The 24,765-nt window shown below is 42.3% G+C and overlaps 1 protein-coding gene across 1 annotated transcript; it reads right to left on the bottom strand.

The window, feature by feature from the left end:
• Positions 1–601: 601 nt before the first annotated feature.
• LOC146208829 (uncharacterized) lies at positions 602–17,297 on the bottom strand. The gene is made up of 5 exons (XM_084587327.1): positions 17,015–17,297; positions 14,779–14,918; positions 11,293–11,369; positions 9,024–9,110; positions 602–791 (listed from the first exon to the last, which is right to left on the bottom strand). The coding sequence occupies exons 1-5, from the start codon at positions 17,111–17,113 to the stop codon at positions 673–675; spliced, it is 522 nt and encodes a 173-aa protein (XP_084443453.1). The 5' UTR covers positions 17,114–17,297; the 3' UTR covers positions 602–672.
• Between the last annotated feature and the right edge of the window lie 7,468 nt (positions 17,298–24,765).

Raw genomic sequence — 24,765 nt, forward strand, 5'->3', positions numbered from 1 at the left:
CGGAGCGATAATTGTGATAAGTCTCATGCTTAAGCTGAATGTATAAATATGCCACTTTTACGGTTAATGACTAGTTCGTAGTGTGCGCATGTGGTGTCCCTTTCTTGTTCATGTCCTTGTTGCGCCGCCGTTCATTTCGTCATGCACCAACTCGCCCGAGAGGCGGTTATTCTGATATACCTACCCTCCCTTTCTCTGCAGGTGCACATTTTGTTTTCGTTTAAGGGCGCATTATTATGGTTATAACTGCTTTATCCTTTCAGAAGCCCTCTCCGAGCTATCCCATACGGCCGTCCAGAAGGGGCGATCGTCCGGCGTTTAGAGAGAATGGAGTACTTACCGCTTTTATTTTCCACGAAGAATAGGTACAGTGCAGTCTGGGAACGAGGCAATCTTGGCTGATTTCACAGATTTTTTTGTGATTTGTTTTCCTCCTTATTGCTAGTATTTATTTATTATTTCCTTTATATGTTCCTAATTTTGAGCTTATGGCCCACGAATATGAAATTTTCTCAATGCGGTCGAGATAAGGAACACGAGTTTGAGATTTAGCGTTTAAAATAAAGCAAAGCCTTCGGCAACAGCACTCACTTTTCTGCAGCTTTATTTTCGTCAAAATGGTCTCGCACATTTCTTCAATAGCTGTACTCTGCAGGCGTTAATGGTCCGATTTCACTTGCAGGCATCATCCGTGTAAAGCAGCACGATATCGCCACACTTCTCGTCGAACGCAGTGAAGCATTCTTCGGGAACAACAGCTTGTGGCTCCCGTGACACCCACAGCAAGCATACTGTTCAAAGAAGAAATAAGAACGAATTAGGGTCACGTCGGTAGGGTACATCCTTGTACGTTCATTCTTTTTTGCTATTCTTTTTAAGGCTTCACTTCCTGAAGGCCTCTGAATGCATGCGCAATTTTACTTTTTTGTTATTATTATTATTTTTTTTTTTTGCTTGCTGGAATTGCAATATGGGATAAAGCAGTATATGACTCGCTCGGGGAGTCGGCAGTGCGCGACGTTTCTGTCCATACTTTACCATTGATTTCTGGAAATTTATTTATTTGCCAGTGTTAGACGAAATACTTAGACTATGCCTGGGTAAAAGAAATCAGTAGGGAAAAAATCTACGATCGTATTAGTCTTCCCATTCTGCCACGCGGACTATACTTTGACGTCACAGTAGTTGCTGGGCTGATGAAATCGAAAAAGTAATGTAAAAATGCAACTATAGATTTTTTAGCTGTTCTATGCTGAAACCGCGTGGTGATTCACGTACAGTATCATTAACGAGAAGAAAAATGCAACTAAACTTTGTTGTCTTAGTTGTCATGCCTCGTTAATATGAACCCTTTGTTTCCAAATCAAAACTCTCCATAAGCATCTCATCCGTAATTACGAACCACGCTGAAAAAAATATATTTAAAAAACAAGCTATGACTAAAGTCTGCTCGCTTGTGTAGTGGTGGCCACTGACGTCGGAATCCGTTTTCTAACTGTGTGTTCTAGACACCTCGATTGAACTTGAAGAGTTTAGGGAGCTTCAAAGAAGTGCTCCAAAGAGATTTAAGTACATTGCATCTTCAAGTGATCATGCGGAGACGCTACGACACTGTGCAGTGCATGATATTGTTGCGAAGAAGATCCTGCCCGACCAACCGCAACTACCGCCGTCCCGCCCCCAGCCCGGATCTGAAGACAAAGCGCACAGACGGACTGACCAGAGACGAAATCGGAGCGAAGACCCGAACGACCCGAAGGACACGAACACGCAACCCCAGCCCAGCCACCCGACGCGACCTCGAGCCACCAGTTCCATGGATGCTTTGGCATATGATGGTTGAAGAGCTCAAGGGGAGGCGGATCACGCATGCATTATCGTGGTCATCTTCTTCATGGCGGGAAGCAAATCAACCTCTTCTATCTTTTCTTCAACATCCTCACCGACACGTCACCATCGTCTTCAACGAACCGATTGGGACGATCGCTCGGTAGCCCCGGGAAGTGCAGCGAAGAAGATCGGCAGTGGCACGAGAGGAGTTCTCCGCTAGGTCAGCCAATAAATCATCTTTCACCCCTGTCGCCATGTTGGGCCGTCTTCTTGCTTGTCGCAATGTAACAATATGTATGCACTGTATATCACACACACACACATATATATATATATATATATATATATATATATATATATATATATATATATATATATATATATATATATATATATATATATATATATATATATATATATATATATATATATATATAATGGTAAGCATGTTTTAATTGCTCGTCTCGTTTTCGTATATGCTGCCTTGTCTGTAGCAATAAATAATTTTGTTGCTAGTCGGGGCAAGTGTCGATCTCGCTCAACAGTTTCGTTGTTTTCGCGCTATTACATCTTTAACGTCAACTGAAACCAGTTTCGCCAGCGGTCGCGAGCCCGAAATGCACGTCTCTCGTTTCTAAACACGCAACGCAGAGACTAGGGAATTGGTTCTGTAATCGCTTTGTAGCAATAACAGGGCGATGCTGGCATAGTCCTGTTGAAAGGCGAGGGAACAGCCTTCTGTACCCGGGCAGCAATATCGTTTACAGTGGTCGTCGAGGCGACGCCGGGGCACAAGGATGCTGTACGAGACCGAGGTAGGACATTGGGCGCTCCCAATATACACCTTGGCCTGCTGGCTGTTCCTGGTGTGTCGTTCTTCACGGCCACGGCTATGACCCGAGCTAGCGGCAAAGCGTTTGGCTCTGAGAGCAGAGCCAAAGCCCCGTTAGAAACACCCACAAGGTGAAGCGGAGATCTTGCATGGTTGGTAGAGGGCACTCTTTATTATACCCACTATTACGTCGTAGATGTATACAGCAATGTCAACTTCGGATATTATGCGGCGTGCTGTCGCATGGCTAAGGAGGGTTTGGAAGATGTCTATGCGGGAGATGCGTGCCACCCTCCATTGCAATACCGCACAAGAACTAAGCATAGATTTCGGTTTTGTTGTTATTCCGGTTGCTAAACAAATAAAGAATTTTTTTTTTCCAAGCGAATAGAAGATGCCAGTTCACTTGAGCGTATTCGTCTGTACATATAACATCAAATCAAAATTTATGCTTATTCTTTTGGTGCACGTTTCATTTCCTGTTCAACGCTAGCATAGAATGCTTGTTAGTTGTGCACACGACACGGCGAATCACTAAGTGTGTACAAAATTTGCCACAAAGGAGTGAAATTGCATAAGCAACTAATGAATAATAATAATAATAATAATAATAATAATAATAATAATAATAATAATAATAATAATAATAATAATAATAATAATAATAATAATAATAATAATAATAATAATAATAATAATAATAATAATAACAACAACAATAACAATAATAATAATAATAATAATAATAATAATAATAATAATAATAATAATAATAATAATAATAATAATAATAATAATAATAATAATAATAATAACAACAATAACAATAATAATAATAATAATAATAATAATAATAATAATAATAATAATAATAATAATAATAATAATAATAATAATCAATCAATCAATCTTTATTTAATGTGCGCAGGAACAACCATGTGGTCTTTGTGCTGCAGCACAAAAAAAAATGAAAAAGCACAAACATGTTTACACACACAGAGAGAACACAAAAAAAAGAAATAAATAATACATGAAATGAAACTGAGACGAAAAGTATCACGGAAATTAAGCAAACAATGAGTATCATCACTTATATACACAGTGAGAGAATTTTTTAGCACACCAGGAAATAAAAAAAAAAAAGAACGGTAGGTAGAAGAGGAAAAAAAAAAAACAGATGACTGACATTGATTATAGTAATATAGAAATATACATAAAATAAACAACCATTCCAGGCGCAACAAGTGCATGGTACTTAAAACACAGGCTAGAAATACAGAATAATACAATAAAGAAGTAAAATTGAACAAGGGACAGTAAGATTCGAATATAAAGTTTAAAGTTGAAATATAAGCAAGAAACGGATAAAAAGTAGTTCAAGATACAGACAGCATTGAACAGGAGAAAAAGCAAAAAGTGAAGTAAATACAATTTAAGGCTAGAAAGTGGGAGTTATATGTGATAAAGTACTATTTAGAATACAACGCTACGAACATCCAATGTAAATGAACAGAGCGAGTTTTGGAAGATGTCAAGGTGAGGACAAAAAGAGTTAAATAACCACTGCATCCTGTCCAGAGGGGAGTGGGAATGAAGAGGAGAAACCTGAAATGGTCTGAATTCCCTCATGCTCTTTCGCGGAACGCGCAGTAGGATGTACTCTAAGAGCTGAGGGCACATAATGTGGCCATGAAGGAGTTTGTACAGAAATATGATATCAAGTCTGATACGACGGCAGTGAAGGGAAGGAAGATTCAGTTGGGCGCTCCTGGTGGAGCGAGAGGGGGAAGTTGCAAAAGGAAAGCGATAATGAAATATCCGTAAAAATTTTTTTTGTACTCTGTCAACCTTGTCCAAGTTCGATTTGCAAGTGCCATTCCAAACAACCGACGCATACTCCAAGACCGGGAGGCATATGGACAGGTACAGTTTTAGGAACGGAAGTGGAGTATGGAACTCTCTCGAAAGTCTGCAAACGAATCCGAGTGTGCGCATAGCCCGCTGAGCAATGCGTTTAGTGTGAGAGGAGAAGCTGAGGGTGCGGTCAAAAAGTACACCAAGGTCATTAATTTCATCAACCCTATCCAACAGCACAGAATTGACAGAATAATGGTAGAGAAAGCTATGTGTTTTACGAGTAAAGGACACAACCCTAGTTTTGGAAGAATTGAGGGTAAGTCGATTCATCGCACACCAATCAGAAAAAGCAGATATGTCCGATTGCAACAACACGCAATCTTGAAAAGAATGTATTACCTTGAATATTTTTATATCATCAGCATAAAGAAGAAACGAGGAGTTCTTTATCGCCGAGGAAACATCATTAATAAAAACGGAGAAGAGAAGCGGGCCTAGTACTGAACCTTGAGGAACTCCACTCGTTGCAGGGTAAACGAAAGAAGTCTGTCCATTGACACTGACAAAGCAGGAGCGATCAAGGAGATAGTTGCGTAGGAGGGCTACGAGAGAGACTTCAACGCCAGAGAGTAGAAGTTTTTCAAGAAGTAGTGAGTGAGTAACAACGTCGAAAGCTTTGCTCATATCACAGTACACAGTGTCAACCTGACCCCTCTGAAGGACTGCTGCAGAGGCATACGTCATAAACGTGACTAGGTTGGTGGAAGTAGAGCGACCCGACATGAAGCCATGTTGATTCGGTACTATGATATGTTTGAGATGGAAGGAAAGTACGCTGTGCAAAGCTAATTCGAAAAGCTTAGAGGTTGCACATAGAAGAGAAATCGGACGATAATTGGAAACATCAGTTTTGTTTCCAGACTTGAAGACAGATTATTCCAGATTATTATAATAATAATAATAATAATAATAATAATAATAATAATAATAATAATAATAATAATAATAATAATAATAATAATAATAATAATAATAATAATAATAATAATAATAATAATAATAATAATAATAATAACAGGAAACTAAAGACGGAGTATTTGTTACACTGTTCTGTGGACATCTGAACTGCGTTGTTAGGGAAGAGAAGAAGACGGGGGCGAAAGCCGAGAGAGAAGCCGTAGTTGAGGGCTACGTCCTAATTTCGACCACCGGGGGGGGGGGGGGGGGGGGGGGGGGGGGTCTTTAACTTGCACAGACAAAGCATAGCACACGGACACTTCTTTGTTTCGCCTCCATCGATACGCAACCGCCGGCGGTCATGTTTGAACCCGGTTACTCCGGCACACCGTAATCGGTCACCTTAACCGCTGTGTCATCGCGGCGGGGTTACTGAATAGAGCAGATATTAAAGATTAACTGCATCACTTTTCGAGAATTTTTGATATTCACGGATTCAAATTTACATAGGCTATAGGTTATGCACGCGAAGTATTTTTGCGCTAGCGTTCAAATTGATGGCGTAATCGACGATTAAACCTCGAGCTTCTCCTCATAGCAATGAAGATTTGGGGAGAAGCTTGGTGATGACGTCACGGACGGTAATATTTCTGATCGTGTCCTTCACCCTCGTCCTGCTGCACCTTTTCTGACGGAGCTAATCAACATATCTAGGGATTCGTTTTCGGCAGCCTTGTTTTTATTTCTTCAAGCCAAGTGTGTCTATGCAGGAAACGTACCTGTACAGTCAATGACGGCATCATGGGTCCCCACCCGTCGCTGTGTACTGCGGTGAAACCTGATAGCCGTCGCTGTTTTAATTGTTAATTGCGCCATTGTTTCAAACGCTAGCGCCAATATATTTCGCATGGTTTAAGTGCGAGCTATAATCATTCATCCGCTCAAAATTCATCGATATCTGAAACCGGGGCAGCTTCCCTTTAAAGCAATGGATACACTTATGATGAAGAATACATGCTATGAAGAAAAAAAATATAAATATATAACAATTGATTTGCATCAGTAGTGTCAAAATCTATTGACAGAATATCTACATGAAGGTAATGAAATCCTCGATCAAACAAAGTGCATTCGATATGAAATCGGTCATCAGCGATTGACCTGTAAAAACAAGTACAATTTGTTTACTGCTTTTGTCATTTTTTACTTCCTACAGCCTACACCAAGTTCATCAAATATCTGTGGCACGTATAAAATCACTTCACGTGTTGCCGTTATCTGTAACACATCAGGCCTTAACGTATTTTTCGGTATTTATTACAGCTAGGTTTTTTATACGCACTTTATAGGCATTTGTAAAAAAATGACGCGTGAGTGCTGCTTAACAAAACAGTTTCCGCATTTCCAGTATACCATGCAGGTCTTATCGCTCCTGCTTGTCAAACTGCTGCAAAGTACTACCTTAAGTTACTGTTCACTATTGTTTTAATTATGTGATTTATAGCTTCCAGTTTGTGTTCCGATCAAACGCCATATATTGTATTACCGCCTTTAATAATTAATTCAGCCAGTGCTTTATATATGGATCGACTTAAGTGCACTATCGCTTTACACCGTGGATTGTATATAATTACTGACACAGCTCTAAGAATATTGCAGATATGCTGCACATGGTTTCATGTTATATCCTTATCAATTATTCCTTTGGACTTTGCCATAGATTCAGATGGCATGTGACAGTGCATAGGTTACAGTGAAAGAAAAGCAAGAAAGGGACGCATTTAGAACTAGTTCGTGTCGGTCTCTAAAACAAATAAGCTTTGTTGTTGTTGTTTTTTGTCGATTTAGACATCTTGAATATTGTGCCAGCCAGTCTATGGAAACAGCGCGCTATGGAAACAATGACTGAACACCACGCCTCAGGTCTTTTAATTTTAGCGCGAGGCATGTAAGCAATTTTAGTTTGAGTGCACTTTGTATCAGGCTGGCGAAGTCTTTTCTCTTTCTGCCTGTCTCATCCGGGATGTCTCAGACGTATTAGTCCTCTCGAAAGACGAGCGCGAGAGTGCGGGTCCGTTCTGAGCTGTTGTAGCCGCGTTTCGATGGAGATGAAACGAATGGCGTCTTTGTACTGTACAATGTCAACGCAAAAAAAAATGTCTGATCGAACTCATTGCGCAGTCCTCCATTACGGTGCCCCGAATAGTGAATCCAAATTTGTGAAGTTAAAATCACGTGTACCGTGCTCCTTGTGATTAGCATAGTTTAATTGGTAGCTGTAAACTACCGAAAGTGTCTGGTGTTGATCTTCACGTAGTCATGGTGCTTTTCTGATCTTGGTGAGTTTTTCTGTAGAGCTTGTTTCTTCTGCAGTTTCAAATCGCGTTCCATTATTGAGGCCAATTGAAAGCTGGAAGCCAAAATTGTTATTACGTAATAACTTCGTTTCGTAGAGTTCATATATGACGTGATTAAAGCCTTTATATAGAGTGCTGTAGCTGTCATCGTCCAGGAGAGTCAATTTACTGTAGTTTTAACAAACGACAATTGTTCCGAATGCCAGGAACCGGGAGGAGTGCGGTTCGCTTGGGGCGTCTAGTACGTATAAGGACGTGAATGTGGTTTGTGTAATGGTCAAGACGTGTCCTATGTGGCATGTTCACATGGAAAGGATCACTATGTATAGTGGGCATATATTTGCGAATATACGTGTCCTATGTTGTCACATTTCTTCGTGGGAGTACATTGCAGGCATAAAATTTATAGCGGAGTGCTCGGTACCATGACATCATTGTGTATTTTCTAGACTGTAGGTACCACAGCACTCACTGTGAGTTTTCTAGACTACGACATCTAGAGTTGTTGTACGAGAAAGATAAAATCTTGTTACATGCCGTATGAATATTAGATACATATCTCTTGGTCCTTTCAGAAAAAAGAGAGTGTTTTTTTTTTTTCTTTTTCAGGAAATGATTGCATAGCTGTTTTCTTCACTTCGTTCGCGAACAGGGAAGTTATGAGAGGTTACTATGAGAACAGGATACGTTTGGCAGCTGTTTCGATCTTTAAGTCTACTGTTCTTTCACTGCATTCCTGTTCCATAACTACTTCTAAGATATCTCCGCGATGCGTTACACGGAGGTTGTAAGGCTTTTCTGGGAGAGAATGTAGCAATAAATTTGAAGTAAACAATGCTTCATGGCTTCTCAGTACAGCGAAAGACGAGCATTTTGAGCTCAAACGCTATCTTTCTAGATTGGTGTGGTCATCTCTACAATGCATCTTTGAAATATATTAGTGTGATGTTATCACTGTTGCCCGGGAGGGTTGTCCGTTCGTCAGTCGTTGGCGGCTCTCAATCGTGTCGAACGAATTGCTTCATTGTATACGCCTTGAACATTGCACTGGTTGTGTAAACTTCGATCACTGTTCTCCTGGACTTCGAACATGTCTTGCTCACTACACACCTAGGCATATATTTTGACCTAGTATACACCAAAAAAAAAGAAAAAGAAATCCGGTACAAAATTGAAGGCGAGTCACTCACTGTCCTCGGACATAAACTTCGTCTTCTCAATTAAGCAATTCTTGTAATCACTGTAAAGTGCCTGTGTCGGTACTGGTCCAAAAGTATCTGAAAAACAAGTAATAAAATTGTATCTAGCTTAAAGACATGGCGTGCGCGAGAAAAGAACGCAGGTTCCTTTCCCATTCCGCTTTCGTACATCGGGCTGTAATTCACATGGAAAAATTGTCGTTGTCAACTCTTGATAACGGAACTAATTGAAAAACGTGGGTATTTCTGTCACTGCTGATTTTGTATCGGGAGCGCTGTGTAAACACTGAGCGACACGCACAAATACAAATATCAATCGCTCAAGCACAAAAATATCTCAGGTGATCAGGAAGTGAAAATCGCGCCGCATTATCGAACAGTATGCACAGGATAGCGGCAAGGTGTATTCATTAAACGGAGTATGTTAGAAGCAAACGAGTGTTGGTAATAAACATTCTTTCTTTCTATTTCTTGTATCTGCACGATTGTACCTCAACAGACAGTTCCCGTTAATTTAGCGTTACGTAAACCTGGTTTTCAGCTAGCGAAAATAATCACACATCGCAGTGCATTGCTTGTTAAAAAAAGCAGCTTGAATTATTTTAGTTGTAATTAATAGCACCTGCTGACGTCTGTGACATTGGAGCATTATTTTTTTTTTCCGCCGCGTTAATGTCTTATTTAGCAAATTCATCTTGGGCGCGTACTCTGCAGACAAAAAAATTGGAAATAATTCAATAAAAGCAATCATAAATTAATTTGGAGCAATATTTCAAGTCTGTGAACACACTAAGCGGAGGACTAGGACCTCGTCGCATTGCAAGCAGGGAAGACACAACGGTGGGGCAGGACTTTGCATGTGGGCAAAAAAGCCCAACACACTGGTGCTTCCGTTTTCGGACTTTGATCAGGCTGCAGACCCGAGATTCACATCTTTGTAAAGATCATTAAACATCCACTTTTGCTTGCGTATCGTGTTGGCGTGATCAAACATGCAGCTTCTAGTCGCTCTCCACTCGAGCCCTTGCTAACTGCTCAGGAGTGAGTCTCAGCTTTAGAGATGTCTTTTTAAAGTTTTTACTACGTCCATAGATTTCTATTTTGGCTGGAAGAACTTAAACCAAGATATTTCCAACATATTCCGCACTGACATTTCACGTTTTTCGGGCTGTACTTAAAGACTACTTACAGTTCAGGGCTAGAAAGATTCAGCAAAGCCGTAAAAACGGTAACATACTCCCAATTCGAACCATTGATCAATTTGCTGTCGCCTTACTTATCAGATATGCTGGCCTTCTCGATTAGCTCAGTTTGTAGAGCGACTGCCTGGGAAAGACGGTGGTGTCGGGTTCGATCCCCGTACCAGGACCAAATTCGCTTTTTTATAAACGCATTTTATGGGAAAGCTGTAAATCTTTCCTTTGTTGCCGTGTGGCAGCGCTTGGGTGGCATGACAATAAGTAATTACTCCCTTACTACAAATCTACTCCACCTCGTTGATTCCTCTAAAATATTCGACTAACACCTAAACATGCATATTATATCTATTATAATCTAGAATTACCTTCTAATTGCTGACGCTACCTGCATAATACGTCGATGTGGGCAAACCGTCTGCATTCGGTTCCGCTTATTACACAACTTTGTAGCGTATGGAAGAAGGTACTTTGTGCCTATACAATCCGCAGCTTTAAAATTGACTGCAAAGCAGACGCGTCGGCTAAAGCAGGCGGAGGTTATTGCCAAGAACGCAAGTTATATCTCTCTGATGTTATACAAGCATTGCGCTATAAAAAAAAAAAAAAGTAAGATAGATTGCTTACTTTCTGAGCTTATCTTACCAAAGTGTAGCACGAAAAGCAAAAAGATTTTGATATAACGGATCTTTAAAACCAGAATAAATTATTGACTGAACTTGACTATAAGGCTTAGTTAAATGATTTGAGAGTGGCGTCCTCAGTTGTATTTTTTACGTGGAGGTAGCGGTGCTTAGCATCACGCTTACGCTCATCGTGCTGCACGGTTTTCAATCACGAGCCCCGTCGGAAAGGGCAGTTATTCCGTGACCCGCGATCATAGCGTTGTCTGCGTGTGGGTAACGTGCCCACTCTTGAGGGTCCCAAGAGGATTGCACCGGGTCGGGGCAACATGCGAACACCCTTTAGTGCATGCCATCCCTCTCATAATTAAAAAGATGAGGCAAGCTTTTCACATGTAATATGTGTTATTTACCCTTTATATACGAATAAATATCGCTTACCGGAATCAAGTCGTATGTAAAACACCCCCCTGTCCGGAGCTTCTTCGCTAATGAAGTAGTCGGCGAGGATGCCTTTCCTGTAGAAACAAAGTAGTACTTTTTAGGCACTATCTTTGTCATGTTAATAGAAAATACTCAGTAATATAGTATTTGCTACTTCCTTCTGTAGTGCGACTGTTGTTGCCATTGAGGCACTTTAACACAGCAAAAGTACTGATTGTGATCCTGCGTGAGTCAGCAGCCACTTTCGGGCGATGCCAGCGTCCTCTGAACAGGTGGGATGATTTATGAGTTTTAACTTCGCAAGGGGGAAACAGCGCAAGCTAAACACGGACAAAAAGGGGAGGACGAGACACACACAGCGCGATGAACCAACTAGCCCGCACCGTTTTGTTCGAGTTTGAACTTCCCAAAGCGACTCAGGCTATGAGAGACGCCGCAGGGGAGGACTCCAGAAATTCCGACTCCTTGGGGTTCCTTAGCGTGCTCTGACATCGCACAGTACGCGGGCGCCTTGTTTTTCGACTCCATTGAAAAGCGGGTGCCGCGGCCGGAATTCGATCCCGCATCCTTGAATACTTCTCAACAGGGTCTTGAAGCTACCCGCATTGATAAGTTATATATTGTGGGGCCAGAATCGCCCTTATTGATCGGAAAGATCGAAGAATAGGTCGTGGAGAGGGAAGAGGGTTCATTTTTTCAGAAGATGTGATCGCTGTAATTTTATTCCGTCCACTATTGCTGCCCCTCTTTCCAAGAATCATCACAAATCTGAGAAACAAAACTGATGTTGAGTTGGCTCAGGCTTAGTTTGTGAAGATAAGCATTCAGCAAACAAAAGGTAATAAGCGATGAAGGGCATGTTTGGTCTGCTTTCTTCCCCGTTTCTTTACTTCTCTTATATACAGCAGGGAATAAGCGGTGCAATATTTTAGATTCCCGATACTAATTTTTCCCCGCACGAAATCTCGCGTATCAGCCCGATAGATAGATTACAAAAAGTCAACAGTCATTGGCATAAAGGAAAGTACGGATGCTTGTTTAGTGTGTGTGTGTGTTGATGGATGCGAATTAATAATTAATCGGGGCGGCTATTGGTTACAAAGTAGAGGAACAAACAACCGCATGCATCCAATGGGATCCGAAGTCATGTGCACGATCTCCGAATTTCGCCTCTAGTGTTATAACACTGAATTACGGTCACTATGGCAAAGGCTGTTTAATATTTCACTTTCGTAGAAGTTTATGATACGTGTAACGATTCCTGGAGATTCTTCACTAGCGCCACCCTCCACCATAGCGGCGGACGTGGAGCGTCCTGTGATGCTTTGGAGTCAGTGGCTGTCTGCTCCTTTGTTGTATATCTCACAACGAAGCCCTGATTTTCCTTCAGTTTGTCTGCCCTGGCTAGACAGAAAGACAAAGTAGTCACAGTTTTTACACAATACCAAACAAAATTTATCACAATAATAACTTACAATGTGTTCCTAAGACATAATTTGCCAAGAAGTGGTTCCTGCACTACGTAAGGCATCGACAACATTATTCTTTTTATACCGAAAGGAGGCATGCGTTTAAACAACAACTTTTCGTAAAACATAACGCCATAAGCACTTCGCTAGCCCGTCTATTCAAGTGGTTTTTTATTGCAATAATCTCAGCAGGAGGGACTCGGCACTTCATATAAGGGCCATCCTCTTATAACAATTTCTCACAAACCTTGGGACCTGTGAGCGTTCCAAAAAGATAACACGCACCGTTTTCAAGGTGTCTGCCTTTTGTCATCCCGCGAACATGTTGTATGGTAATAAACTGATAAAAGATTTTGTGAATGTTTCTTGGAGTTAAACGCGCTTACACCACCAGGTACATTCAGTTCGCATCGAGTATTCCCTATGCCCCTTTATTCAAATTGAACAAGTGATCAAGCATTCGTTGCCTATTTCGGTAGCATGACAGTTTTGAGATTTGAATTACCTATCTAAGGCAGTCTTTTCTTTTCTCCTCAGTTATATATTTTTATTACAAGATCTTCCTTGAAAAAATTGGTTTCAGTGTGAATTTTTTCACCTGATGTTCTTAATTTATGACAGTCTAGTTGCTTCCTTGCGATGGAAGAACAGACAAAAAAGTGAGAAATGTAGCCGTTAAATGCATTTTTGCTTTAAAAAGATTTTATAACCACGACACTCCTCAGATATGTCGTGGCCTTTGGTGGGTCCTGGGAGTGCCCTCATGTAGAGGCGTAAATTATTTGTAGTCTCCGCATAAGGTATGAACGGGGTTGGTATGGTTGCCTCGGTAGAACCGAAGGATCGAGCGGAACCCCGGGGGAGGAACGCTCGGGCAGCTGCTTGAGCGGTCTCGTTCCCCTCCACCCCCTGGTGACCGGGCACCCATATAATCTGTTCTTTACTAGTAACCGATTCTGAACTGCTCGTACGTGCCAGGAGTGCCACCTTAGACGGCTCCAAACCAGATGTTGTCTAAATCCCGCCATACTAAAATACATGGACCCGACATTCACGGGTAGTGCAATTTATGCGGGCAGTATGCTGACCTATACCACACGGTGTGGGCTTGCCAGCAAAATACAAATATAGAAGTTATAAAACAGCCAACTAGGGAGGGCTGGGAGGCGGCCGTGTCCAGCGTAACCTGGTCCAGAGAGCTCGGGCAGTGGCGGCGGCCAATGCGGTCCTGGAATAGGGTCTGCCACGCAGCTCCACAACCATACGCACCTCCCTTTCCCAAATCATTTTAGTGTAAATAAAATTTTTCTCCTCCTCCTAACCACCGCAGCGATCTCGTGCATATGTGGACACTTCGTCTTCCTCACCTTCATCATTACGGACAATACCAGGCTCATCCGTTGTTGTTCTCTGCTACTTTGCTGGTAAGCTAACAACTCCAGAAAAGCGTTGGGCCCGAATTCGTTCCGGGACAAACCTTTCTTTAAGATCAAGCCTTTTCAAAGCTACAGAACCTGTGTAGCCATCTCGCTGCTATTTCCAGGATACGACTCTGTAGATCTTTTCTGATTAAAATCAGAGCCGCTTTGGAGCATTCTCCTGAACGCACTGTATGAAATCAACATGTCGCTATTACGCCTTCTGGCAAAAAAAGTGTAAGCATATAGCTTTAAAAAGAAGCTTTGAAATAATGAGCCGGAACGAGAGGCCTTCGATAATGATAAATCGGTCAATGTCCATCAAAACTTTGTCACACTCAGTAAATTCATAGATGAGTGGTAAGCTGAGTCCCATGAAGCACTCATGACCGCCGTCTAATGTGGAGAAATTAGCGGCATGATATCATCGTTGCTTAAATCTCTGCCAAGGTTACTTGTATAAATTATTCCAGTGAAAAAAGTGAGACAGCTCAGGCGTCAAGCCAGTTCGTTATTGCTTTTGGCGTTTGTACACTGCTTTCGTTTTTCGACGATGCGTTTCCACGGGAAAATGGGGTTCATAAATCTACACTCACGTCTGTCCTTTCAGGTACCAGGTGTATGTTGCTGTGCTCGCAGAGGCGTTCAGCGCTGTAACATCAGCTGTCACGCACTCCAGCAGTGGTGCATACCTTGTGGCTGCTAGTAGCACTACATGTGGCACTGAGCCGATAGCCTGCAGGAGAAAGCGAAATTATTGAATCACAAGTGAAAGAGGCTCTCCTTTCATTCCCTCCTCAATCATTTTGCTGTGAAGGCCTAGGCGCAGATAAAATTACTCAACCAAACAAGTTCTCACAATGTGATAAACTGAGAACATGAAGCTTACATGCCCAAGAGAGGCATGCAAAACAATCTGTTCTAGTTTGCTTCTTTCTTTTTTTTTTCTCCTGTGTTTTTCTATGTCCTGGTTGGCTCCGCGAATCTCTTCTAAAGCGCTCAGCCTGTCATGCTTGAAACGAAAGGATCTTGAACAGCTTTACAGCACAACATAGAGCGAGGTTCACGCCACCGAATTTATTTATATCCTCCAGAAAAATAAGGATGTGGGTCTTTTTGAGGGGCTGTTTGGTGCATGCTATGAAAAGGAACGGAAGCGCGAAGATGAGTGTGACATGGACGAGCGCTTACTTACATCTCTTTCTTGCGGTTGTTTGAGACGGTGATTCTTTGTGTATTATAAATAGCAGAAGATAGTAATATGAGCTTCAAGTATCAGCTAAATCAAGCATGAAAAAGAGCTTGACAGGAGAGCATGGTGGTGATAAACGAGGTAATGAAAGGAAGAGGAATTGTGTCCTCCTCTGCTGTTGTAAACAGTTCTGACGTCTTCGAGAACGCGTCTGCAGTAGATTATTTCTGGCAAAATGCTGAGAAGGAAGATAGGAGTGTCCTCTGTCTCGGTTAAATAATGACAGCACGTATGGTGCGCGATCAGTGCAAGTTAGAAGTAGACTGACAAATTCGCAAGTTCATATATGTGAAGTTTTCGTAAAAGCTAGCTGGTTTGCGATGGTGTCACAACCAGGTTTATTTTATTTTCAATCCAACAAACAAATGAAGCATACAGCTTTTTCATCATATTTAAAGCGTATCTATGTGAATCCTAGCGATGTTATGTGGGCCCTAGAAAACACAAGCTCACTAAGACATGTGCCTTATAGCTCTTTCAATGCATACATTTCAGCCTGCAGTTGTTTATCCTTCATTGTACGGAAGAATGAGTTACGTTTTTTAGTGGCACATCTGACAATGGCAGAAATGTTTGCGGCTAAGCCTTTTTTCGTAATGTGTGCATAGAAATATTTATTGCTCGTCACTTAAATATTGTTAGAGCACCGAGTGTAAGGAAATCAAATCGCGCAACTAAAATATTTTTGCGGGGCTTGACATCTGGCACCTGTAATTACAATTAGTAACCTTGCTATATGGCATATTTTAGCTAGTGCTATCTCACCACAAACTGATCGCTTCTGAGGAATAGTGGGGCTAGAATTACTACAGGCTCATGGCACATAACTATAAAAAAAATCAAATATACATAGGGTTGTCCCTGTCTTGTATTGTTGTGAATTATGATTTCACAAAAGAAAAAAAAAACTTGACGTATACTAATCGTTTATACGCACTTGTTATTCCCACCAGCTGCTTAAATACTGCCCTCTGTGATCGTTATTCTTTCTTATCGGGGTAAAGTCTCCCACACTGAAGTAACCATTTCTCCTGGCATTGTTACTGGCGTAAAATAAGTAGATAAGCGGCAAGCCGATGAATACAGGAGACAGAACATGACCGATGACGATGGTAGATGACGTTTAATGCATGTTCGCGGCGGGCCTAGCGCGAGCGCTCCTGCCCGCGCCACTGCCCGCTTCTTCTTCCTTGTCGTCCGTAACAATATTTAGGTCTGTTTCCGATTTTCCGTGTTATATGATGTGTGCTGGTGTACTGAGCAGCCGAAGCTCTTCGCTGTGTTCTTTTTCTTATGCTGGCGAATGGCTTCAAGTCTAAACCACATCACCTTGAATTTTCTCATTTCGACTTTTTCCTCATTTCAGGCCTGAGATTAGGTTAGACAATTTTCTTGTTCCAGAACGATCATGCCAAGAGCCAAAGAGGCGTCAGATCTCAATATAAAAGACTGACCCCTCTGAAAGCACAAGGCAGATGAAAAATTGTCTTTAACAGTGTTCAATACGCTTATTGAAGAACTTCTCTACAGCCCTCTCTGCTGCCTTTGACGAAGATCGATATAACAGACGGAACACTTACTTTGATGGCATCAATAGGTTCGTCGCTCTTGCTTTCACTTCCACAGGATGAAGGGAACGTGAATGCTCCGAAGAGCCACAAAAGGGCGATTAAGCGCATTATGTCCAGCGGCTCCTTGTACGCACTTCGTGACAGTGCTCTTTAATATAGCGAACCCGCTGAATAGAATTGTACGCCCATAACCAGAAAAATGAAATAAAGGCATTATAAAAAGGGAGGATGTGCTTTTCTCACTCGCCTTTCCATATGCAACGCGTATAGCGTGTACTGAAAACGCAGCGGATGTGCGGGTCGGGGGCACATATGTATGTACCCTTCAACGAGGCAAAAACACCGGCATGAACCTTCGCAGAATGAAGTTTCAACCCCCAACAGGATCGCTGCTGGCTGAACAGCTGGCGTCAAAAATTGTCGAGGCAATTGAGCAATGGACTCATAAAAAACGGTCTGACAGAGGACCGTAGGATGCGAGGCGACAAATCTCTGTTTCCAGTTCTGAATCTGGAGTTTTTGTCAAACGATAGCAACCAAAGGAGGTTGGACTCCGGGCCATGTAGTGAGGCCCTTGTAACGTCCGAGGGAGATCTATCTTGTGGGAGAGTGAAGACGGTACCTTCGAGAGATTTCGAGCGCTGGGTGTGCATAATGAGAGACACTGCGTGGCCCAGAAGCAAGCCCTGCAGTGCCGTGAAGTTTTGACAGAGAATGTAGTACATTTACTACCTTCCCACTGCGCCTTTGAGATTGATTCTGCCCCACGTTTCGGTTCGACTGCATCTTGGGCATCTGGAGGGTTTGGTGTGGGTGTATTGGTGACAGGCTCGTTGGCGGAGGCATCGGCTTCGTTTGCCACAGTACACGCCGCTGGATGAGAGGACAGGGAGTCTTTCCGAGCACTTTTCGAGTGGTGAAATCTGACACGCCGCACTGTTTCGAAAGAAGTATGACTATTGCTGACATTGCTTTGAAACACCTTCAATCCGCTTCCACGCGTTTCTCTCTTGAATCTGTTGCCGTGGTAATCTGGACGAGGTGCAGTGAAAATTGCTGGTGGATTAGCTACGGTTAAACCTAGCGTGCACGCGATAGTTTCATGCGCATCCCTCTCCTCGCGCTCCCTGCCGCAGCAATGGCCTAGCGCGCTGCGCGCTCCTCTTTATATCGTCATCATTATCATAATCATCAGCCGGACTATACCCCCTGCAGGACAAAGACCGCTCCTATATTTCTTCAATTATCCCGGTCCTGTGCTAGCTGTATCCACTTGACCCCTTCAAACGTCTTACTTCATCCACCCACCTAACTTTCTGCCGCCCCCTACTACCCTTCCCTTGCCTTGGAATCCAATTTGTTACCCTAAGCGACCATCGGTTGTCCTCTCTACGCACTCGGCCCTGCCCATGCCCATTCTTCTTCTTGATTTTGTCTAGAATGTTATTAACTCGAGTTTTTTCTCTGATCCACTCTGCACGCTTCCGATCTCTTAACTTTACACCTACCACTTTTCGTTCCAAAACCCTCTGCGTTGTCCTCAAGATAAGGAGAACCCTTCGTTAGCCTCCCCGTTTCAGCCCCATAGCTGAGTACAGGTAAGATACTTTCCTCTTGAGCGATACCAGTAAGCTGTTGTCATAATCTGCGAATACTTGCCAAATGCGCTCCATCTCAATCTTATTCTCCTAGTTATTGATCTTTCATGGCCTGTATCCGTGGATAATACCGTCCTAAGTAGACATATTCGCCTACCACCTCCAGTGTTTCGCGACCTATTGTGAACTGCTGCTCCTTCGCGAGGCTGTTGAATATTACTTTAGTCTTGTGCATATTGATTTTCAAGTCTCCCTTTCTGCTATTCCTGTCTGGTTCATCAATCATTATTGGCAGTTCATCCCCTGAGTATACTTAGCAAGGCAATGTGATCAGCGAATCGCAGATTACTGAGGTAGTCTTCATCAACCCTTATCCCTAACTGCTCCCATTCCAAGTCTCTGAATGCTTCCTCGAAGCAAACTGTGAATAGCAGTTGGAAGATCGTGTCTTCTTGCCTAACACTTTTTTCATGGGAATTTGGTTATATTTTCTTTATGCATAAGTATGGTTGCTGTGTACCCCACTATAGATATCTTCCACAACTTTCACATAGGAATCGCCTACACCCTTATTTCGCAATGCCCGTATGACTGCCGAGGTTTCTACCGAGTGAAATGTTTTTTCGTAATCACTGAATGAATGCCTCTTTATATGCTTGTCACAACGTGACCCCAATTATCACGTGAAAAAGAATTGTATGCCCACGTCATAGTTCGTCAATTTGACCTTTGATCTTGATCTTTGTTACCATGGGGTACAACGCCATAGCTACATGACACGTGTTTCGTGGTTTGACCTCTGGCTCACTTGAAGGTCATGTTCCTCTGCACGCAGCCTTGGCTTTACATCTTGTAGTGAAGAAAAATTCACTTGCGAATTTGGCACACGTAAAACTTCATGTTGAGCCAGAATAAAACATTTATGCAGCAGAATTGAATCCGCTGGGGTGCATATGAAGAAACAAAGAAACATCAAAATCTTTGGAACACTGAGCTGACAAATAAAGTCGTTAGAGGAGCTAGGGGCAATTTGAAGTTGGCCTCTATAGATATAGATTAAAGATGCTACTTTACCTGAAAACAGAGGTCAAGGTATTGAAAAAGGTAAAAAAGTTAACTACAGGCGTCGCCATCACCGCTGATTCTGTTTCGGTGTAGATGTTGCGTGGTTGAACTCAGGAAGGCGAAGAAAAAAATCGAAATGCTACGAGTCAATAAATCTTTTAGAGCCGGACGACCATCAAAGTATCCACCAGTTCAGAACAGGAAGAAAATAAAAAAATGAATGAGGTTTCTTGGTATCTGCCTGAGCCTGCAAACCTGCCGCTCTCACTGAAATGACGTCTATACCCTTTGCAGCGCAAAATGGTGGCTTTGTGCACATCATTCGTAGTGTTTGTCGGAAACGGCCAGAAATACTCGGGTTTTGCTCCGAATGTGCACGCGCCACTAGAATATATATATAGTTCAGCTTCCAAACAGAACTCCCACTGCATGCTTCTAAACGGATGTATCATCCTCTCAGAATTTATGCTCTCTTTCATTGCGAGGAGTGAACGGCAGGCGGCGTTTCTGAAGTGCGGATCAAAGGAAACAATTATTTCGGGTTGTCATGTTTGATCGGTGGCATGCACCTTATTTCCGGCACAGAAGGGCGATCTCGCTCACTGCAAAATTTTGTGCTGTCGGGAACAGGGTATTTGTCGTGTTTATACATGCCGAAATGAAGTGACGTAGTTTGCTTGGCAAAGTGATAGCATGGCCAGCAAACCAATTTCTGTTCAACGGTTTTTGAAAAACAGAATAAATTATTGCCTAAACTTCATTAAGCCTTAGTAAAAAGATTCGGGAGAACCGTCATCTGCCGTCTGTTTTAGGTGGGCGTAGCGGTTCTAATAATTTATGCATAGAAATGACAGAAATCGCAGAAAAAATTGCACCGTCTCAAAATGATATCAGCATCGTTAACAGACAGATAAAAATACATTGCAGACACACGTTCAGTTTAGCGCTACACGATTTGCCAACTTTTTTCCCTAGGGCTATGACTGAGTGTACCGGGCTGCGGAATGAGCTAGTGAACTTGTCAGTGTCAGAATCTTCTGTATCAACCGTCGTTCCTTACTAGTGATTGCTGCGCATCTTTTATTTGCGACCCTTTTGTAAAGTGACATTTTGTTAATAAGTATCGATTTTCGGCGCATAACTTTATTGGTGTTAATTCTCTGTGACTGCTGCGTATCTTTCCTACCTTTTAGAAGTTCCAATTTGCTAATAAGTGCTTATTGTTCAGTGTATCCTGTTTTTGGTGTTTTGCATTTCATTGATTTTTCTTTTCTCACCACAGTACGACATTGATCTGCAACGAATAGAACTTTTATCATATTGTAGCCACCCCTCTCTTAGCGGACGGAATATTTCTAGCGGTGCTGAATAAATAAATAGAAAACAAATAGATTATCAAACAAAAATAAATACATGACACTAGAAGCGCGAGGAAAAAGGTGTCTAAAGGACACACTCACATATGTGAGTTCGTGTAAGGGATCTTGCCGTTATAACGCCGCGAAGATCTCTGATTTTCCACATGGCACACATATGGCATTCGATGGAACACATGGCACACATGGCACACATGGCACACGAGACACATGGCATTCTTTCATTCTTTTCGACCCATCGAGGTGGCTCATGGGCTTTTGCGCTCAGCTCTTGTGCACTAAGTTGTGTGTTGGAATCAAGGTCGCAGAGACTGCATTGCGACAGCTAAAAATGTGGTTGTCAACAGACATCAATGAGGCTAAGTTGGTCAAAATTATTCTCTTTTCTCTGGCTTGCGCCTTACGTACAAGAGTATAATAGTAATAGTAATAATGATGGGAATAAATTTATTTATACCAAATTTTTTTTCTGTTTTTCACTCAGCAGATCCCCCAGCCCCACTGCATTGTTGCCAAAGGCTTGCAGTGATGAGGCGGTGGTCCTGCGATATTTCAAGCCTTTCCGGAAGCTAAAGCTCTATATAGGAGCTTTCAAACTAGGGTTATGTTACTCATGACACACAAATCAGGAGTCTGGAACAGATGCCATCTGTGACTGCTACTGACGAAATTTTAGCTTGTCTTATTGGCATGAATTCAGTCATAATTTTTAGTTCTTTCGGCTGGCCTGGTCACACTTGGCTGACATTGGTGCCGGTACGTAACAATTATACGCACCTCTATGTTCGTTCTTACAATCAAGAAAATGTGATAAGCTTTTTGCAGATAATATGTGTTATTTAGCCTTTATGTACGAATATCGCTTACAGGAATATACTAGTGTGTAAAACACACCCCTGTCAGGAGCCTATTTGCCAATGAAGTAGCTGATGGGGATGCCTTTCCAGTACCTTTTAGACAGTATCCTATAGTTGTAAAGGTGGACTCCTGGAATGGTTAACTTGTGGCATCCCCGAGACTGTGGACCATATATTATTGGTGCGCCCAGTGTATGCGCGTGAAAGAAATATGATAGCCATTTCCTTGAAGTGTTTGGACAAAAGGCCTCATCAGCTTGACAGCTCTTTGCCGTCGTTTTATGCGCCACTGGACTTGATTCCGCTTGTAAAGCAAACTGCCGTGCCTGTATATATCTTCATTTACCTTCTCCCATATCATCATCCATCATGATTCTCTTTCTTCTCCCCTTCCCCAGAGCAGACCAGATTTTAATCATTCTGGCCAACCTTTCTGCCTTTCCTGTCAATAAATTCATCTATCTGTCTCTCTAGGCATTATCTTTGTCATCCTAATAGAAAACAGTCAATGGCATTGTTTTTGCTACTTTCGTCCGTCATGCGCCTGTTGTTCGTATCGAGGCACCTTAGCCACCGTTTGGTCGATGGCATTTAATTTATTCCCTGCAGAGAAGGGCACGTAAATAGTGCATGCCGAGCGACAGTTCTATCCGTACAGACAGGGTGAATCCTTCCACCCGCCTCTTTACTTTGATCGCTATACAGGCCTCTGTTCATGAGTTGCTGCTTAGCTTGCCTGCAAATATTCTTAGAGTTTATCTTTAGAGCGAAATTCTACTAATCCATTTTTGCCATGATGAAGATAAAGAGTTCGTCAACGCTTCGGCGATGTCATCAGGCTGCGTGCAATCATCCAACAGAGCTTTCCGCTCTATATAGTTAGGTTTAGAAGAGTTAAACTCCACCAATTTATTTCCCTAGATTGAAGATAACGGAGAAAAGACTAGAAAGAAAAGAAAGAAATAAGCATTTACAAATTTCAGGAAGAAGCATCATGATGAAAACACAATCGATGTTCAGAAAGTTGTACGGTATATCAAGTCTCATAGCAGTGTGAAAGCACACTTTGCTTCCAGTGTGAAGACTTGAGGGCAGGATAGCAAAGTTGCCTTTGAATTAACTTAATTCGTGGCGGTGCGTAGTTGCGGCGCACGCCCCAATCTGGCTACTAAGAGGAAGCATGAAAGCGAGATAGGAGTCGCACGCCATGACATGGCAGCCTAGCGTTCGAAAAATAAATAAAAAGATTTTTTTTTATTGTATGGGTTTATCCTAAGTGTGGTTTAACGTTCCACTGCAAATCATTAATATGACAGACGCCGTAGCGAATGATTCTCGAGCAATTTCCGGCAGTTGGAGATCTTTTACCTTTTACGTGTACCGACATCGTACAGCACGTGGACACCGTTCGCGTTTTTTCTCCATTAAAAAAAAAAAAAAAAAAAAAAAAAAAAAACGGAACGAAAAATTAATTTGCGCATTTTGCTGTCGTGTTATCTCCAGGGCTGGAGTATCTTTTGAGGTAAAACAAGCAACACGCGTCCCGCACGGCAGAAGTAAACCTCTTCGTTATTACAAGCGACATATACATACCAGGTGTCCTATAGGAATGCTACTAAGCCGTTAGGAATAAAATAACACCATCTTTGGGCTTTGGGGAGTCGCTTTGGATAGTCTGGAGCATTTTCGTTACTGTGCGAGATTAATCGGGAAGACATAATTTGCAAACTTTAAATTTTTACCGTCAATAACGCTTTGCCATTAAATAGTTTTTAGATCGTCTTCTATTACAGCGGGCTATATGTTTGCGTCACAGTACAATATGCCATGTACATTTTTCCTCACATTACCGTTCCTAGATACCATCTTTGTGCAGCATATACGTTCTCCTTATGTGATGAGGCGAAGGCGTTGAAGTTACCATTCGGACAGTAGGTCATTGAGCTAGTTTGTCTGCAAACATGATAAAAAACGCAGTTTAACAGACAACTGATGCACCGAAGAAAGACACAAACACAAAGCGGGTTGGGGACGATGCTACATTGGCAACTGAATTATTAAACATGCGCACCTTCTCTCTTCACTTCGTCTCACTACAGCTAACTTCTTTCTTCAGTGCTCTGTTAGTGAGCGTATGAATTCCATCTCCTTCTTCAAAAAGTATATTGGCCAGACTGGGAGATGTGTGAATGTCAGCATCAAAGAACACGCCGCCGCTATATCGGAGAAGTCTGCCACTAACCATGCGGTGCACTGCAAGACTGCAAGAAACAAATATGTCCAGCTGACCTTCATAACGTTGGAGTTTTGAAAAAGAAGGATAAGTTGACTCGAGTAATTTTGAAAGCCTGATCGATCAAAGTGTCGGTGAACAATTGGCTAGTACGCCTTAGGTTTCCTTATTGAAGGATTGAAGGAGAAGGTGGAATCCCAACGCATATTGGCAGGATAGTGACGGCAAAAGTGTGTGTGTGTGTGTGTGTGTGTGTGTGTGTGTGTGTGTGTGTGTGTGTGTGTGTGTGTGTGTGTGTGTGTGTGTGTGTGTGTGTGTGTGTGTGTGTGTGTGTGTGTGTGTGTGTGTGTGTGTGTGTGTGTGTGTGTGTGTGTGTGTGTGTGTGTGTGTGTGTGTGTGTGTGTGTGTGTGTGTGTGTGTGTGTGTGTGTGTGTGTGTGTGTGTGTGTGTGTGTGTGTGTGTGTGTGTGTGTGTGTGTGTGTGTGTGTGTGTGTGTGTGTGTGTGTGTGTGTGTGTGTGTGTGTGTGTGTGTGTGTGTGTGTGTGTGTGTGTGTGTGTGTGTGTGTGTGTGTGTGTGTGTGTGTGTGTGTGTGTGTGTGTGTGTGTGTGTGTGTGTGTGTGTGTGTGTGTG

This window comes from Amblyomma maculatum, chromosome 1 (assembly GCF_055883805.1).
Source record: "Amblyomma maculatum isolate TAMU_Amacu chromosome 1, ASM5588380v1, whole genome shotgun sequence".
Taxonomy (NCBI): domain Eukaryota; kingdom Metazoa; phylum Arthropoda; class Arachnida; order Ixodida; family Ixodidae; genus Amblyomma; species Amblyomma maculatum.

Excerpts from the sequence above, each read along its gene's own strand:
- LOC146208829 (XM_084587327.1), bottom strand. The coding sequence starts at position 17,113 with ATGCGCTTAATCGCCCTTTTGTGGCTCTTCGGAGCATTCACGTTCCCT. Across the intron at positions 14,919-17,014 it reads AACCTATTGATGCCATCAAA|GCTATCGGCTCAGTGCCACA; the intron begins GTAAGTGTTCCG and ends TTTCTCCTGCAG. Across the intron at positions 11,370-14,778 it reads TGGTACCTGAAAGGACAGAC|GAAAGGCATCCTCGCCGACT; the intron begins GTGAGTGTAGAT and ends TTGTTTCTACAG.